Consider the following 15,007-nt stretch of genomic DNA (forward strand, 5'->3'; position numbering starts at 1 on the left):
TCAGAGTCCGTTGAAAGGTCTCTTTTTAGTGTCCTAAGTTTTCATAACTGTGAACTTAATTGCCTACTGTCTGTAAGCTGTAAGTGTCTTAATGACCGCTCCACAGGTGTATGTTCATTAATTGATTATGGTTCATTTAATAAGCATGGGAAACCGTGTTTAAACACTTTCTGTGAAGTTAATTCATAAAAATACAAATACCTTTGAAAGACAGGGTCCTAAAAAAGGAGTGTTTATTTGTTGAAGTCGAAGTTTACACACTTATGTTGGAGTCATTAAAACTCGTTTTTCAATCACTCCACAAATTACTTGTTAACAAGCTATAGTTTTGGCAAATCGGTTAGGACATCTACTTTGTGCATGACACAAGTGATTTTTTCCAACAATTGTTTACAGACAGATTATTTCTCTTATTTCACTGTATCACAATTCCAGTGGAACAGAAGTTTACATACACTAAGTTGACTGTGCCTTTAAACAGCTTGGAAAATTCCAGAAAATTGTGTCATGGCTTTAGAAGCTTCTGATAGGCTAATTGACGTCATTTGAGTCAATTGGAGGTGTACCTGTGGATATATTTCAAGGCCTACCTTCAAACTCAGTGCCTCTTCGCTTGACATCATGGGAAAATCAAAAGAAATCAGCAAAGACCTCAGAAAAAAAATTGTAGACCTCCACAAGTCTGGTTCATCCTTGGGAGCAATTTCCAAAAGCCCAAAGATACCACGTTCATCTGTACAAACAATAGTACGCAAGTATAAACACCATGGGACCAGGCAGCTGTCATACCGCTCAGGAAGGAGACGCGTTCAGTCTCCTAGAGATTAACGTACTTTGGTGCGAAAAGTGCAAATCAATCCCAGAACAGCAGCAAAGGACCTGGAGGAAACAGGTGCAAGTATCTATATCCACAGTAAAACAAGTCCTATATTGACATAACCTGAATGGCCGCTCAGCAAGGAAGAAGCCACTGCTCCAAAACCACCATAAAAAAGCCAGACTACGGTTTGCAACTGCACATGGGAACAAAGATCATACTTTTTGGAGAAATTTCCTCTGGTCTGATGGAACAAAAATAGAACTGTTTGGCCATAATGACCATCGTTATGTTTGGAGGAAAAAGGGGTAGGCTTGCAAGCCGAAGAACACTATCCCAACCGTAAAGCACGAGGGTGGCAGCATCATGTTGTGGTAGTGCTTTGCTGCAGGAGGGACTGGTGCACTTCACAAAATAATGTTGAAGCAACATCTCAAGACAACAGTCAGAAAGTTGAAGCTTGGTCCCAAATGGGTCTTCCAAATGGACAATGACCCCAAGCATACTTCCAAAGTTGTGGCAAAATGGATTAAGGAGAACAAAGTGAAGGTATTGGAGTGGCCATCACAAAGACCTGACCTCAATCCTACAGAAAATGTGTGGGCAGAACTGAAAAAGCGTATGCGAACAAGGAGGCCGACAAACCTGACTCATTTACACCAGCTCTGTCGGGCGAATTTTGGCCCATTCCTCCTAACTGGGAATTTTGTGGGAAGCTTGTGGAAGGCTACACAACGTTTGACCCAAGTTTAAATAATGTAAAAGCAATGCTACCAAATACTAATTGAGTGTATGTAAACTTCTGACCCACTGGGAATGTGATGAAAGAAATAAAAGCTTAAATAAATAATTCTCTCTACTATTATTCTGACATTTGACATTCTTAAAATAAAGTGGTGATCCTAACTGACCTAAGACAGGGAATTTTTACTAGGATTAAATGTCAGGAATTGTGAAAAAAGTTGAAATGTATTTGGCTATGGTGTAATGTAAACTTCTGACTTCAACTGTATATACAGAGAAACTAGGGGACACACACAGGTGTTCTCAGGGTAGTCACTGTTCCTCAGGGAATTATAGATGAAACACACTACACCCTGGCTCAGGTACCCCGGCTTCATGAGCCGTGAGAGCACAACAGTAAAACGTGAACCCATGTGTAGTTTGTCCTTTACGTGTGTGTGTGTGTGTGTGTGTGTGTGTGTGTGTGTGTGTGTGTGTGTGTACACATACATACATACACACTATTTTATATTTACACTATATTTTATATATAGCTGAGTCTTAACAGGGACAACTGGAACTGGGTTAATGAGATTCACATACTGTGGAGAGGAAGAGAGTAGGGAGGGATACTCAGAGGATACACTCAAATGGAAGGAGAGCGATAAGAGGGATGAAAATACTTGACGGAGGGATATACAAACAGTAAGAGAGAGAGAGGCAGGGGGATGGGGGGAGTCACATCTTATCCTCTGCTTTATGTTAAGCCCTTCCTCTGTGCTGTCATCAACTATTAGAATGCTCTGCTTTGGCAGGGTGAAGCTAAACACTAGTTAAAGTAGGAGGGAGAGTACTGGGTGGGGGGGTGCAACATTAGCTCCTCACAGCTGGCCAGCCCCTCCTGTCATCCCCTGTTCCACAACAGTAGTCTCCCACACAAGCACATTGATATCACCCACTGTACTAGAGCTAAATAGTTTTTTGCAATATTCCTGGTGCATAGAGGGGACAGGTGATACTATAGAAGGCAGAGTGCCGACAGGAGTGTGTAACCTTATCCTACACACCATGCCTTGTGCTCAAAGAACCATGGAGAGCGTGGTAACCTAGAAACCTATCAGGTGTGTGTATGTTTCCGTGAGGACAATAACTTGGAAGCAGTAAATAACCAGATAAGCTGTATGACTTTACTCTTTTTTTTTGTCTTTTTTTTTTTGTCCTTTGTGCTCATAACACCCTCTATGGGGCTGGCAGAGAACTGCATTTGCCACAAAGGCATCCACAACTCTATACTGTATCGCCTCATGTATCACAAGCTCAGTGTAAAAGTTGCCTTTAACCACAGATCTACACAAACATGACCTTGCCTCTACCGACTCCTTTTCTACTACCTAGGAAAAGCCACGGGGTGCCTGATCTCACTGGAACATTGTAATAATGAGAACGCTTTTAATTTTTCTGGCACAACCGTCTTAGGCTCTAACATTCCTGACACTTTGCTCTGAGCTGTGAATTCAGAGTGTAGAAAGAGAGGAAATGAGGTGATAGAGGGAGGGAAGGAAGCAGAGATCAAAAGGCCACCCACCTTTCTCCTGCAGTCAAAGAGGGAGAAACAGCAGGTTGGGGTGGATGAGGGGAGACAAGTGAGGACAAAATCCCTAAAGTAAACACACCAGTCTCCCCAGAGAGTATGATGACATCAGTTTTGGATTCCTGCCTAATACTAAAAGCTAGGATTTGAAGATAGGTCCCTGTTGATAGATCTGATCCGAGATATGTGGTTAGGGACACCTTGATCCTTCTCCTCAGAGGAAGATGAGGTGTTTATGAAGGAGGCCATCTGTTGTGAGGTTTAAAGGATTATGGGTAAATAAGTGGATAAGGTAGAGGTTGCCTCTTACCACTGGTCCAGGGTCAGGTTTTATTTAATCAGCCTAATGGTTAAGGTTAGGTTGGGGTGTTAAATAACCCGATCTTAGATCTGTGATTAATGGCAACCTCCATTCTGCGTTTCCTGTGTATTTGTGGGCGGGACCTAACCCTGTACATACCGCTAGTAAACTATGGCCTGTCGCTACGGATACCGACGTCTTTCTATGGATGCCAAGCGTGTGGTCAGGTTGTAGAGTGAGGATGTTATGATGGCCGCCAGGCCTGGGGAAGGGACTGCAGGTGTGTTCAAGTTGAATTATTTCATTTGGAGTTATTTGGAATACATAGGCGTATGTAAGAGTGGTCACATGGTAGAGTGTGTGTTGTTCAGGCTGTAGAAGGAGGGTGGCTGCCACAAGTCTGGCTAAGGGGCAAACAGGATGATTGGCTGGATGGGATCTCTGATCAACAAACGCTGGCTGGACCGAGATCGAGACAAAGACCACTACTCCACACAGGACCGGATTCCCTCCGGAGTCGCACACAGGGTACGGTTTCATTCAGGGACACAGGATTGGTTCTTAGATTATGTATAGACTGAGGGTGAAGTCTGATATACACACTCTATGGGAGGGTAGATGGAGGCCAGATGGAGGCCCAGAGTATGGTCCAGAAGGGTCAACTCTGGGTCACGGTCAGTACAACCACATACACACAAGGGTTGAACCAGACTGACCACACGATCAGTGGTCACATTCACTCACACAATCATGGGACTCGCCAAACACACAGGTGTGAGTTTTGATGTTTCTGCCCGGTTCTTTGTGCAGGCATTGCTATATTTGCACACTGGGTGCATTCACATGTTTTGTATCCCACTCTGTAATGTGTAGCTATTGAATAGAGTTGAGTAATGAATTGATGTGGCGTGTGTGTGGTGCAGAGTTTTATGTATACCGTAGTTGAATAGTATTGTATTGTTGTGTGTGGTGATGTAGTACAACATGGAAGTGTGTGTGTCTGTCTTGACCCTTACTCTTCCACTGATTGCGTTAATATCAGGGCAGTCTGTGTGGGACTGTGAACTGTAAACTGCTCATCACTGTCGGTGTAATCTGATTTTGGTCAGTATTGACCAGTTTGAGGTCAGTCCTGTGTAGTCTGATTGGCTTGACCCTCGTGCCCCGGCTCAGACCAGGGATCAGGACCAGGGAGAGTCTGGAAAGCAGTGGGATGACTGAATAGGATGAACTTCTGGCCCATTTGGGACGGGTGGTAATGGAGCCACCAGAATGGCCTGACAAAGGTTAAATAAAAAATATACAGGCATTTCATTGAGACCAATGTCCCGATGTCATTACCACATACAGTACATACCTGAATGTGCTACTTAACCTCCAACTGTCCAGGGCCCGGTTTCCCGATATCGATGGAACTAAGGTCTACGAGTGTTTAAAAAAAAAAAAAAAAAGATCTTTCCTACAACTGCCGAAGATGTAACATTAGTTTCCCAAAACACCACGCAGAGAGAACGGTCACTAAGTGCGTTATTGGAGCATGTGTCGGTACTGATAGGATCAGTGGCGGATTTGGGTATGGGCGGCATCTTGCTGGGGGCAGCATGGGGCGCCAGCACAAACCCCCCCCAAAAAAATATCGGAATGGTGGCATTTGCATGATCGGTTTTCTATCGCTCATTTGCACGTCACGTCAATGATATTTCACTGTGGGTCAATTAACCTTGTCGGAGTGGGCGTCCTGATTCTAGTTTGTTAGCTGGAAAGGTCTCCCACTCAGAAGTACGAGATGGGGAGCTGGGCAGGGGTAAGTTGACCTCAGGTCTCCCCACTGGAAGCCCGAGGTAAGGGGAGCGGGTGAATCTATCAAATAGCGCACCTCTAACTTTGTACAGTTCTAATGCAATTAGCTGTGCAATTTAGTATGCGTTTCTTGTTTGAAGTGCAAAAGTGTAATAATCAGGTTCTCTTGTTTATAAGTGTTATTCTACTTGTATATTTGTGCGATTTACTGTTTTTTGTTAGTAATAGGGTAATAGTGTAATAATTGTATTCTCTTTATTTGTATACTACAATTTGTTTCTATTTGTCTTTTTACTTATTTTTGTATATATTTTTGTATTTATATAGTTTTTAATCTTATGATTATTTATTTGTGTTCCGAATGTCTGAATAAAAATTAGTTAGTGTAGAATGGTGCTTTTTTTTGGTGGGGGGTGCTGAAGGAGGGGTTCGCCCAGGGAGCCATACAAGCTAGAACCGATAGGATCGAAAGAAAGGGAGCACTGCTCTCGGATCAGCTTTCTCCATTCAAATCTTACCTTTAACATTATAATTATTTCACAATACTGACAACGGATCAGCTACTAGAGAGATATCACCACCTACGACTGCAAATATTGGTGCGGCTTATTCAAATGCTTAGCCTATAAAAATGCACAAAATCACCGATTTGGCACATCATTGAGCGCACATGTTAGACTACTAGTGATGAAATGGATTTAGACTCAATAGACAGTAGCCTACAAGTAGCAAAATATAATTAAATCAATTGAACATTAAATGTATTTCAATATGACTGAAATAAGCCTATAGCCTGCCGATTTTTTTTTTTTTTTTTTTTTTATGCGGTAATTTCGATTTTCATTTGAAGCATATTGTTATGCATCACTTGTTTGTCTCAATTGCAACAACATTGGAAACTTTGTATTTGTAGTCAACTTTTGTCTCACGTTATCGGTCGTCACAAAGACGGATAAACCATGTGACTCTATGGTTAGCGGAGATCATCAGTGTATAAAGTAAAGCGGGAGGGCAAAACGCATCTTAACGACACTCTTAGCTTTTCTACGAGTGGTCTGCCTGAGGCAGGCGTTTAGATTACGATTATTTTCAAGTGCAACATTAATAACGATGGTTTTGGGAAACAGCTCAGAGATTTAACGATGCTCCTACAAAGATTCTAACGATGAATTTAGCCAACCAGGACCAAGTTTTCCAAGCATCATAAGGCTAAGTTCATAGTTACAGCCTTCATATGAGCATCGTTAAATCTGTGCTATTTCTCAAAACAATTGTTTCTAAAGTTTATTTTACCGACTGCCTCAGCCCACTCGTAGAACAGATAAAACGTTGTTGGATGCTTTTTTTTGCCCTTCGGTGTCACTTTGGGATGCTGGCCCATGTGACGCCGATGCTTCCCACTTCCAAGTTTGCTGGATGACTTTTGGGTGGTGAATCGTTCTTGATACACATGGGAAACTGTTGCGTGTGGGGGAAAAACCTAGCAGCGTTTGCAGTTCTTGACACACTCAAACTGGTGCACCTGGCTAGTTAAATAAAGGTTACATTTATATAATTAAATGTAAAGCGCTTTCCACACTTGGATTGTACAACATTTTCCCATTTTTCTTTCAATTATTTAAACTGTCAAATTGGTTGTTGATAATTGCTATACAACCACTTTAAGGTCTTGCCATAGATTTTCAGCTAGATTTAAGTCAGAACTGCAACTCGGCCACTTGGGAACATTCACTGCCATCTTGGTAAGCAACTCCAGTGTAGATTTGGCCTTCTGTTATAGGTTATTGTGATGCTGAAAGGGGAATTCATCTCGTTGTCTGGTAGAAAGCTGACTGAACCAGGTTTTCCTCTAGGATTTTGCCTTTGCTTAGCTCCATTCCATTTATTTTTTTATCCTGAAAAACTCCATAGTCCTTAACGGTTACAGGCATACCATAACATGATGCAGCCACCACTATGCTTCTAAATATGGAGAGTAATACTCTGTAATGTGTTGTATGCTTGGGGCAAATTTCAATAACACTTTGTATTCAGGACAAAAAGTGAATTTCTTTGCCACATTTTTTACAGTTTTACTTTAGTGCCTTGTTGTAAACTTGATGCATGTTCTGTACTTTCGTATTTATATTTTTTGACAACGTTTACTTCACTACATTCATTACGAAAATAATGTACCTTTTACTCCATTTTCCCTGACACCCAAAATAACTTGTTACATTTTGAATGCTTAGCAGAACAGGAAATGGTCCAATTCATACACCAAATGGTCCAATTCCCTGGTCATCCCTTCTGATCTGGCAGACTCACTAAACACAAATGCTTCATTTGTAAATGATGTCTGAGTGTTAGTGTGTTCCTGGCTTTCCTTAAAAAAATAAACATTTGAAAAGTGTGCCGTCTAGTTTGCTTAATGTAAGGAATTTGAATACTTAAGTATAGTTTAGCAATTACGTTTACTTTTGATACTTAAGCATATTTAAAACCAAATACTTTTACTGAAGTAGTATTTTACTGGGTGACTTTCTATTAAGGTATCTTTACTTTTACTCAAGTATGACAATTGGGTACTTTTTCCACCACTGAATGTTGTTGATCCGTCCTCAGTTTTCGATCACAGCCATTAAACTCTCATTTTTAAAGTCACCATTGGCCTCATGGTGAAATCCCTGAGTGGTTTCCATCCTCTCCGGCAACAGATTGGGAAGGACGCCTGTGTTTTTGTAGTGACTGGGTGAATTGATACACCATAGAAAGTGTAATAACTTCACCATGCTCAAAGAGATATTCAATGAGTGTGGTTATATGCACACAATAATTAGATTGTCAGATAATATAATAGTATAAATAAAACGTGTAAATGATTTCCCAGAACGATTTCCCTAATAATCCTGTTTACATTGACACATCAGAAATCAGGCTACCTGATGGCAGAAAATCGGCAATCAAAATGAAATTTCTACCACATCGAACATGTTCATTTTGGGAAGCATATTTGATTCGGAGTTCGAACCTACAAATTTTATATGTGAAAACTACTTTTAAAACGCATACATTCAGTTGTTCCGAAGACACTTCATTCACACTGAAGAGGGAGGCTCACTCGGCTAGCGCTAGCAGATGCACAGATCAAATACACTGCTGGAAAACCAATTAAGGTGTTTACATGTCCTAATAATTTGAAAGATTGCTCAGATATTTTAATCGCTGTATGCTTACTTCGATTTTGACCTCACGCCAATTTAAGATCAGCAGAGTAAGGTGTTTTATATGAATATTGCATAATCTGCCTACTGCCATGCAGTTTAATATCGAATTATTAGTGTGTATGTAAACTTACTCAATGTCTGCTTTTAAGATTTTTTCTCCTCTACCAATCGATTCCCTTCTTTGCAAGGCATTGGAAAACCTCCCTGGTCTTCGTGGTTGAATCTTTTTGAAATTCACTGCTCGACTGGGGGACCTTGCATGTGTGGGGTACAGAGATCAGGTAGTCATTTAAAAAGTATTGCACACAGTGAGTTTGACTTGTTAAGAGAATCTTTTAAAAAATATCTAAAAACATAATTCCACTTTGACTTTATGAAGTTGTGTGTGTGTGTGTGTGTGTGTGTAGGCCAGTGACAAAACAGTACATTTAATAAATTTTAACTTCAGGCTGTAACACAACAAAATGTTGAGGGGTCAAGGGGTGTGAATAATTTCTGAAGGCACTGTAGGTGATCTCTCTAGGAGCTGTTCCATTGTCAGTATTGTGGAATAATTCCCAATGTTAAGGTAAGATTTGAATGGAGAAAGCTGATCTGAGAGCGGTGCTGCATTTTTTTTCTTCTCAATCCTTTCAGTATCGACACACTTTGTGAAAGTTCTCCCTACGTGGTGTTTTGGGAAACGCATGTGAGCTGTTTGGCCGTTTTATAGGAACGATACATCGTTAAAACAGACTACACGTGATGAAAAAAATGATTAAGTTCCATCGCTATCAGGAAACCGGTCCCTGGTCAGTATTCATGTGGCTGTAGTAAACCGGTAACTGGTTACCAGGGATGTTTTCACTAGGAACCAAGCTGAAGCAAACAAAATGACATAGGCAGGGACCTACCTGAAATTGGCTAATAGTTGCAAAACGTTTTTTCTGTTTGGAGTAAATGGTGTCTGACTAATGAATACAAGCCAGTATTGGCTGTGAATATGGTTATCACTCATGCAGGAATGTTGTCCATCTCTTTCTCATTTCTCCTGTTTCACCATGAACTCTGAAGGCTGTTCCCACCGCCCGCTGTGTAAACAGATGCACACACAAATGCTCTCTTTCTCCTATCTCCAATCACTCTCAAATACCGTACTGTCTGTCTTTTTTTTCTCTTTCAGACACTTTACTGCTGAACTTTCAATGAACTTTATTGGCATGACAAGTTATCTTATATTGCCACAGAAGAACCTATTAAATCAATAATGACAATGAAATTATAACAAAGGGAATATTGACCACAAGCTATCGCCCTTGTCTCTCTCTCACGCTGTGTATGTAATCCCATGTATGACGCTTGCAACACCGGGGTTGTGGGTTCGATTCCCACCGGGGATCAGTATGAGAAATGTATGGACTCACTAGTGTAAGTCGCTTTGGACAAGAGCGTCTGCTAAATGACAAAAATAGAAAGATATATTTACATCTCACGCTGTCTCTTTCTCTCGCTCTTTTCTCTCTCTATCTCATTCTGTCTCTCTCTAGCCGGTCCAGAGACCCAGTGCTCTGCTCAGCCCTGCGGTCATGTTCGGAACAAGAAAGACCTGGGACCTTGGCCACGCCCCCTGTCTGCAGGAGCTCTGGAAGAAAGACGTCTCATTGGATGGTAAGTGGATTCTGTAGGCCCACCCCATTGGGCAGCAAGGAAGTCCCTCTGTGACACAGGGGTGGGACTAAACCAGTGTGGCTGCATTTTTGGGATGACAAAGAGAGGGAGGGAGGGAATGGGAGAGGTGTGTGCTGCCTGTCTGACAGGACTCTTACTAAGAGGAGAGGAGTGTGTGACAGATTCCCATGAGCTGTGCCTCTCAGTGAAACTGGGAGGAACAGGAAATACTGGAGAAGAGAAGGAATTCTTGTATCTGACTGGAGAGGGGAAAGGAGGAGTGTATGCCAGCTATCTGAGAAAGCGGTGAGGAGTGAGTGTGTGCCAGGCTTCTCTCTCTTTCTCTACCTCTCTCAGCTGAAGGAGTGCGTCTAGCAGGTACAGATCTTAAAGCTGATCCCCTTACAGCCACAGTTCAGGGGCCAGGAGTGCAAACACTGGACCTATTGTATGTGTCCATGTGTGTGTCCAGCGGTCTGTGGGTGTGCGTTTCTCTGCGTTAATGCTCTTGCAGGACTGCTCAAGGTGACGATGGAGCCGCAGAACTGTGACTGTGCTAGTGCAGAAAAGAAAGCAAGAGTGACTGAGAAAGAAAGAGGCAGAGAGAAGGGGACAATGTTGCTAGCGAAGGGCAGAAGGTAAAGAATGAGAGGATGGTAGTGTTAACGTGTCCCGTTGTATAATACTTAACAATGTGTGTCCTAATGGTGTGTGTGAGGTTGTGTGTATGTATCGTACGTTTGTCTGTACGTGTGTGACTCCGCTGTTGGGACGTAATCTGCTGTGTCATCAGTTACTGAATGCATGCTGTTTTTTTCCCAGCCTTACAGAGGTACGAGTAAACCTGTGTGTTAAACTGATTTGCGCAGCGTGTACACACAATGTATTTGTGGACTGTGTGGGGGATACTTTAAGCACTACTTCGCTGAATAAGTGTATTTTTCTTGGTGTGTGTTTGCCTTAGTCTGTGATCCATTGTATGTAGAAGGCGCTTTGTTCAGTTAAATTGCTCTTACGTGTGTACTCGGAAATAAATGTCTGTGTTTGAGTGTGTGTGTGTGTGTCAATACAGGTTCATATTGTAGGGTTGATTGTGTGTAGAATAGAACCAGTGCGGTAGTACAGTGATTGTCCTCAGGTTGATAAGACTGGGCCCCCATACGCACACACACACACACACACACACACACAAGCATACACACAGGTGAACAGGCCTGTATGGAGTTAATGTATCACCTGCTGGGGCCTGTGTTATCACACTGCTTATCTAGCTGTGCTCGTTTCCATGGTACTGTCTGTGCGAACCTTGGAAGGTTGGGGAGGGAAAATAGGGGAGAGAGGCCTAGAATCGCTCTTGGCTGAGGGGAGGGGAGAGGAGATGATAATGGTTAGTGGAGGGAGAGGGGGGAGAGGGGGGAGAAAGGTAAGTGGGGAGAAGAGCGGGCCATAGAAAATTACCTCTCACGTGTATAAATGGAGGTAGAGCAAGGGAATGAGAGATTGGGATAAGATGGAAAAGGGTACAGGGACAAAGATGTATAGAGACTGTTTTCTGACTCAAGTGAATACAGGATCAGCTCTGCCACAGTGGACAAGAACATAATCAACCCATTAGGCTCAGGCTTGTTTGTTGTTTGTTTGTGTACTGTGTTTAACTGTGAGTCTACAGTGTATGTTTGTGTTTCCAAACTTTGTTTGTCCCTCCCGTGTGTCCGTAGCGAGCTCTGTGGACTTTTTGATGAGTGATGGTGAGGAGGACTGCTCCTTCCTGTCTCTACCCGCAGCCGCTTTCCCACAACACACCGCTCTGACCACTACTGACCAATTAGAAACCAGCCAGCACAACCACGACCAACAGCTACTCATACAGGTGAGATGGCACGCACACACACACACACTAACTAGGTCAATGTGGCTAGCATATCGTTCATTTTAGTGGGTCTTTTCCCAACATGGCACTTGTTTGTCCTGGTTTCACTGGCTAAACTGGTGGGGGGGTTTAGGTCAGTAAGAGCCCTGGGGAGTGAGACTCAGTCGATTTATCGATCAGGTTTTAATGGGCTTCTAACACACACCAGCCTAGCCTAATACACACACACACAGCCTAGCTGTCGTTATCCTGTTACTCTGTATGTACTCTGCAGAACAGAGAATCCTGTGTCTGCATAGTATCCCTCTTGTAGTTTCATTTCATGTGTGTTTGGGATTGTGTTACTTTGTCTGCCTTTGGAAAAACACAGGGTAGAGCACACACTGTTACAACAACACACCTGTTGTCTGTTCTACATAGTATATTTCCATCAGAACGTTCCACAATGTTGTGCCCCACTGAACACAGCACAGAGGGGTCTACTACAAAGCAGGATCAATGAGTTAGCCAGCTAACTTGGATAAACAAACATAAATAAGTACTGATTTTCTGGTTCATTAGGAAAGATAAACTAATATGTTTTTGGCTGTTGGGTCAATCAGACATGCCTACTTCAAGCTTATTTTTCTGTACGATAAAAAGTGAACTCAGAATATTTGTCATTGATCTTGCTTTGTAGTAGATCCCTCAGGTGTGGGTATTCTGCACTGTTCTACCCAACGCCTCATGACAAGCATCCTAATCTGCCCCTATGACAGTTGACAGCCCCAGTGCTGAGTCATAAAGCGCACATCAGCACCTCATAAAATGACATTGGCGCCTCATAGCGACAGATCTTGCAGATTAAAGATGACTGTGCTGTCCGTTGCCTTTTGACGCGTGGCTTTTAACTGGACACGCGCGGAACTTACGCAAAAAGCTGTCTGTCTCTTCAACAAATCATTGCATTTCCTCCATATTCCATTCATCATTGTGCTCTTTCTCCTTCACCTCATTGGCCATTTCACTTTTCTTCCTCCACTCCTCTACACCTTTCATTGTTGTACATCTTCCCATCCCTCTCTCCTCTCCCACATCCCACTTTCATCCACAGAAGGTCACCTGGTCCTGTTCCTGGACATCTGCCTATGTAATGTCCTCATTCGCTCTCTCTACAGTCTCTAGTTAGATCTGTCTCGCTCTCTGTCGCTCTTTCTGTCTCTGCGTGTCTCTGTTAGAGGTCGACCGATTATGATTTTTCAACGCCGAGACCGATTATTGGAGGACAAAAAAAGCCGATACCGATTTAATTGGCCGATTTTTAAAATAAAATGTAAAAAATATATATATATATATGAGAGAGAGAATACATAAATAAAATTTATTTAGTCTCAAATAACATGAATGTTGAAAACAAAAACTGTAATTTCTATATGCAGGAAATCCTATTTTATAATGGGCATGCTAAGAATTGACTACCAAAGTGCGAGTCATAATTCCTATGACCCCTTCTAGCAAAATCTGAAAAGCGGTTCCTTCAATCATTTATTCCATAGGATATTTTTTAGATTCACTTAAAATAAGGTCTGTGTTTCGTGTAGGCTTACACCACCTTGCCAATTTTATAACTGTGTAGATATGCATAGGACAAGGTAACTCTGATCAATATAAGCGAAGATCATTTTTTTTGTAGAGTGGATTTATGAAAATATTACCTTATCCTAGTGAGATTTACACGGGTATCAAAACGCCCAGGCGGTTTAAGCCTGCACCCTAACCTGCACCAAACACATACCTTATTTAAAGTAGATCAAGACATTCTCTATGGAAGACATGAACGGTAAAATAACAAAGGAACCCCTTTCAAGTTCAGCCGCAAGTTATTACAGGAATTATAAGGCGTCGACTATTTCGCTCTAAACCATATACCTTTGACTATTACGAGCCTACTGCTGCCTACCACCCCTCAGTCAGACTGCTCTATCAAATATCAAATCATAGACTTAACTATAATAAACACACAGAAATACGAGCCTTGGGTCAAATCCGGAAACTATCACCTCGAAAACAAAACGTTTATTCCGTTCTGTATTTTATCTAAAGGGTGGCATCCATGAGTCTAAATATTCCTGTTATATTGCACAACCTTCAATGTTATGTCATAATTACGTAACATTCTGGCAAATTAGTTTGCAAAGAGCCAGGTGGCCCAAACTGTTACCCTGACTGTGCGTGCAATGAACGCAAGAGGTGACACAATTTCACCTGGTTAATATTGCCTGCTAACCTGGATTTATTTTAGCTAAATATGCAGGTTTAAAAATATATACTTGTGTTTTGATTTTAAGAAAGGCATTGATGTTTATGGTTAAGTACACATTGGTGCAACGATAGTCGTTGATTGTTTTTTTTTTTATAAAATAAGTTTAATGCTATTATGCAATTTACCTTGGCTTACTGCATTCGCGTAACAGGCAGGCTCCTCGTGGAGTGCAATGTAATCAGGTGGTTAGAGCTTTGGACTAGTTAACTGAAAGGTTGCAAGATTGGACCCCCGAGCTGACAAGGTAAAAATCTGTCGTTCTGTCCCTGAACGAGGCAGAACGTTCCTAGGCCGTCATTGAAAATAAGAATGTGAATCGGTCGACCTCTAGTCTCTGTATGTAGTAGTTTCTTAAGTCTGATTTGTATGGCTGTAGGTGGTAGAATAGCAGTTTAATCTCTGCATCCGAGTCTAGTTGTATAGACCAGTGGTTTTCAAACCTCTTCTCTGGGACCCCATGCAGTTCCGTGTATTTGATCTATTCCAGAACTAGTACACCTGATTGTAATCTTCAATTAATCATCAAACCCTTGATTAGGTGAATTACACCGGTCATTTTATTAGGTACACCCATCTAGTACTGTGTCGGACCAACCTTTGCCTCCAGAACAGCCTGAATTCTTCAGGGCATGGATTCTACAAGGTGTCAAATGTTCTACAGGGATGGCATCACACAGCTGCTGCAGATTGGACAGAGCTACAGTCATGCTGTGAACGTCCCATGCCATCTCATCCCAAAGATACCATATT

At 42.0% G+C, this 15,007-nt stretch overlaps 1 protein-coding gene across 12 annotated transcripts in view; it reads left to right on the forward strand.

Moving 5' to 3' along the window:
* LOC110526163 (kinesin-like protein KIFC3) overlaps positions 1-15,007 on the forward strand; it is a 71,844-nt gene that overhangs the window by 41,935 nt on the left and 14,902 nt on the right. For 7 of the 12 annotated variants that reach the window (XM_021606829.3, XM_090238206.1, XM_021606828.3 and 4 more), the window contains exons 2-3: positions 9,965-10,085; positions 11,804-11,955. In XM_021606829.3, the coding sequence (XP_021462504.3) occupies positions 10,004-10,085; positions 11,804-11,955 (234 nt within the window). In that variant the 5' untranslated portion in view covers positions 9,965-10,003. Of the gene's footprint in view, positions 1-3,628; positions 3,961-9,964; positions 10,086-10,162; positions 10,464-11,803; positions 11,956-15,007 lie in introns of those variants that run through there. The other 5 variants (XM_021606832.3, XM_090238208.1, XM_021606826.3 and 2 more) reach the window with 4 other exon arrangements.

Source organism: Oncorhynchus mykiss, chromosome 6 (assembly GCF_057628025.1).
Source record: "Oncorhynchus mykiss isolate SJ-2025 chromosome 6, ASM5762802v1, whole genome shotgun sequence".
Lineage (NCBI taxonomy): Eukaryota > Metazoa > Chordata > Actinopteri > Salmoniformes > Salmonidae > Oncorhynchus > Oncorhynchus mykiss.